Source organism: Peromyscus leucopus, chromosome 1 (assembly GCF_004664715.2).
Source record: "Peromyscus leucopus breed LL Stock chromosome 1, UCI_PerLeu_2.1, whole genome shotgun sequence".
NCBI lineage: Eukaryota > Metazoa > Chordata > Mammalia > Rodentia > Cricetidae > Peromyscus > Peromyscus leucopus.
Genome location: NC_051063.1, coordinates 180811480 through 180814493, shown reverse-complemented (window position 1 = coordinate 180814493; position 3014 = coordinate 180811480). Strand labels below are relative to the sequence as shown.

Below are 3014 nucleotides of genomic sequence, written 5' to 3'. Positions count from 1 at the left end.
TTTTATTTAGTAGCCAATCAGAACAAAATATTCACAGCATACACAGCGATATCCACAGCACATGATTCCCTAAAAGAATGAAACCACAAGGAGGACATTTTGGTTGTGAGTCTTATGCTGGCTCCTTTGCACATCAGGTAGCAAATAGAGGAGTCTCACAGCTTCAAGTTGAAGACTACAATGGGCCTCACAGAATAGGATTGGCTCATGTAGGCTGCTGATCCAGCCAGCTGACAAAATGCTCATATTCATTTCAGCTAATCTTAAAAAAATACTACCTACATAATTTTCTGCATTGACATTTTCAGTGTGACACAGGAGAAAAACTGTATATCAAGCAAAACATGTTGTTTTCAATGTTAAAATAAGATTAAATGATTTTTTATTCCTTATCCGGAACAAACAAAGCTTGGATACAATAGAGTAATGATGTAGGAGAAGAAAGGGTACAAAAGATGGAAAAAAGAGAGAAGTGAGGGCTCTGAAGTTCATTAGCCACCAATTTTGTTTATACAAGAGAGCCATGTAGCCTCTTAAAATGGACGAGAGTGTATAAAAAGCCAGGAAGGTAGACACCAGGATCAGAATATTCTGGGTGACCCTGGATTCAGGGGAGATTCTGAAGGAACCATGAGTGCTGCGGATGTGTTTTACCCTCTGTTTATGTCTGTAAAGAATAACAATCATAGCTCCACTAGACCAGGTCATGAGCACAGAAAAGAAGACCTCGGGACACACCACCAATGCTCCATAAATTGAACCACCAATTTCACCCCTCACTATACTGCGGCAGTATTCAAAATCCCATATTCTGGTCACATTGTTTGTATACTTGTTGGCAAGTATGTATACAAAATGAATGAAGTTTACGAACATGTACATGATCCAGAGGAGTAAAATATAGTAGCCAATGTTCTTTTCAAATTTGAATTTATGATCCTTCAAACAGGAATTACTGGGGCTAATGGTCAAGATCTGAAAGACACTCAGGAGGCTTGTGGTGGCAATGGAAACACTCCTACCAAATCCTTGCAAGTACAATAGGAACTGGCATCCAAAACTATCCAAGAAATGCTTAAATCCAAAAACTGCCATTGTTTGGGGCACTCCATCAGAAAGAATGATCAAGGCATTGGCTGTCAATAGGTGCATGAGAATCAAATCTGTGGGCTTTAATGTGCATTTTCTGCAGTAAATGACCAGATAGTAGAAAATTAGAGAGGAATTTCCCAGAATTCCAGTTGTAGTTTCTGATAAGAAAATAATTCTGAATGCCAGAATCCAGAAGTCCATTGTGTGATTTGGCATAATTTCCTTATGAATATGGAACTGTTATTCTTCTGCTCAAATAAATACTGACAAGTATTTACAGTCTTCAGTGGAAGAAGAAGCTTTTAATTGATGGGACTACTGAGAGACTGAAACAAAAGTGCTTTTAAGCTCAGGAGTTCAAGGCCAGTCTGACCACTTAAACAGATCTCATCCTTAAAATTTGACAAGACTAGTTACTTTCCATGTATGATACTTTGAGTCTGCACAATACCTCAGAGCATACGTAAGTTGGAAAGAGAACCATCAAGTTTTTAGAAAATGAAACATTCACAATCATGTGACATTAGTCCATGAGAGACAGTGAAAAATGACAGCTCATAGAACAAAATATATTGCAAGATTTCCAGAATATATTGCTATTTTCTAGTCCTGGCATAAAAGAAAACATCAATAAAGTCTAGAAAAATAAATGTATTATTGCATAATGCATATTTCATCTAAAATTAAATTATGTGGAATGAGACATTTATAATACCATTCAGATATAGTTATGTTCTTCTGACATTACAAAGGGTCTTTCATCTTGATGCAGGGAGAGCCACCATTGGTTTAACCTGAAACTCACTCTCCCTTTTCTACTGCCTCCAGGAAAAGTCTCTTGGAAAAGTATTCAACCATATTCTACAAACTGAGTGTTGAAATGCCTCAAATAACTGCATGTTTTAGCTTCTTTTAATCTGCTTGATTGCTTTACTCCCTATCCACCCCTGTGAAATGTCAACAAGAATATACTTGTCCTGGTGTGTTTGCCTTTAAATGTTCCCTGTAAAATGATTTTGAGGCTTCACTGTGAGATGTTTTCTCTCCATGTAGTAACCAAGTCCGCTTAATTCAGACTCACGTTTTGGACTTTTGTCATGCTGAGTGGACTCTCGGTCTTTATCCTGCAACAGACTTAGAGAAAAAAAAAATTATTGAAAGCACAATATGCGTTAGAACTGTGCTTTAAGTGAAAACTTACATCATGTTAAGAAATGACTTTAGGAAATCATACCATATAGACATACATGTTAGCACAAGCATGTCAGGGCTGGTAGAGGGATGGGAATGTCTGATATGATGACATCTGACACAGTGCACAATATCTTGAAGTAAGGCTAAAATGATACAATAAATGGCAAGGAAGACAATATATGATGAATGATAGATAATGGAGAAATGTTCAGGGTCTCTATTGAAACAGTATTTTGAAAAATCATGTACCAATCCTTAGTCTCAGAGTGGAAATCATAGGGGAAAAGGCACTGGGTAAGATAATCTATCAGTTCAGTAAAGTCAGAGTTAATTCTCAGCATACCATACACTATTCATGTAGGAGATGGTAAATAAAAGGCTCTTAATTAGGGTGAGAACTTCTTGAAGAACTAGGTAGAAGCAGCTGTGAATCATTACCATGCTGAACAATGCAGTCCCAGAAAAGGACCAGTACTCCAGATAATCATCAGCCATGCAATGACAGTCAGCTGAACAATCAAGAACTGGAACAAAATTGTCTATGAGTCTTGGGATCTGAAGGAGTTAAAACAAAATGGGGACATGGGCTGACATCTTAAGAACTACAACATACTAGCACTTTGCCCATCTCAAAGCATTGGTACTGTAGAACGCTCTGTGGAATGGCTAGAGCAGAAAACGGAAAGTATTCCAAAAGTGGATGAGACAGGCCCCAAAAAAATCACTAC

The 3014-nt window shown here is 37.6% G+C and overlaps 1 protein-coding gene across 1 annotated transcript; it reads right to left on the bottom strand.

Annotated features, from left to right (window-relative positions):
• Positions 1 to 333: 333 nt before the first annotated feature.
• On the bottom strand, positions 334 to 1293 carry LOC114710871 (vomeronasal type-1 receptor 4-like). The gene has a single exon (XM_028895166.1). The coding sequence runs from the start codon at positions 1291 to 1293 to the stop codon at positions 334 to 336; it is 960 nt and encodes a 319-aa protein (XP_028750999.1).
• Positions 1294 to 3014: the final 1721 nt, after the last annotated feature.

What these genes read in the sequence shown, in the direction of transcription:
- LOC114710871 (XM_028895166.1), bottom strand. Translation starts at nt 1,293, where the DNA reads ATGGACTTCTGGATTCTGGCATTCAGAATTATTTTCTTATCAGAAACT.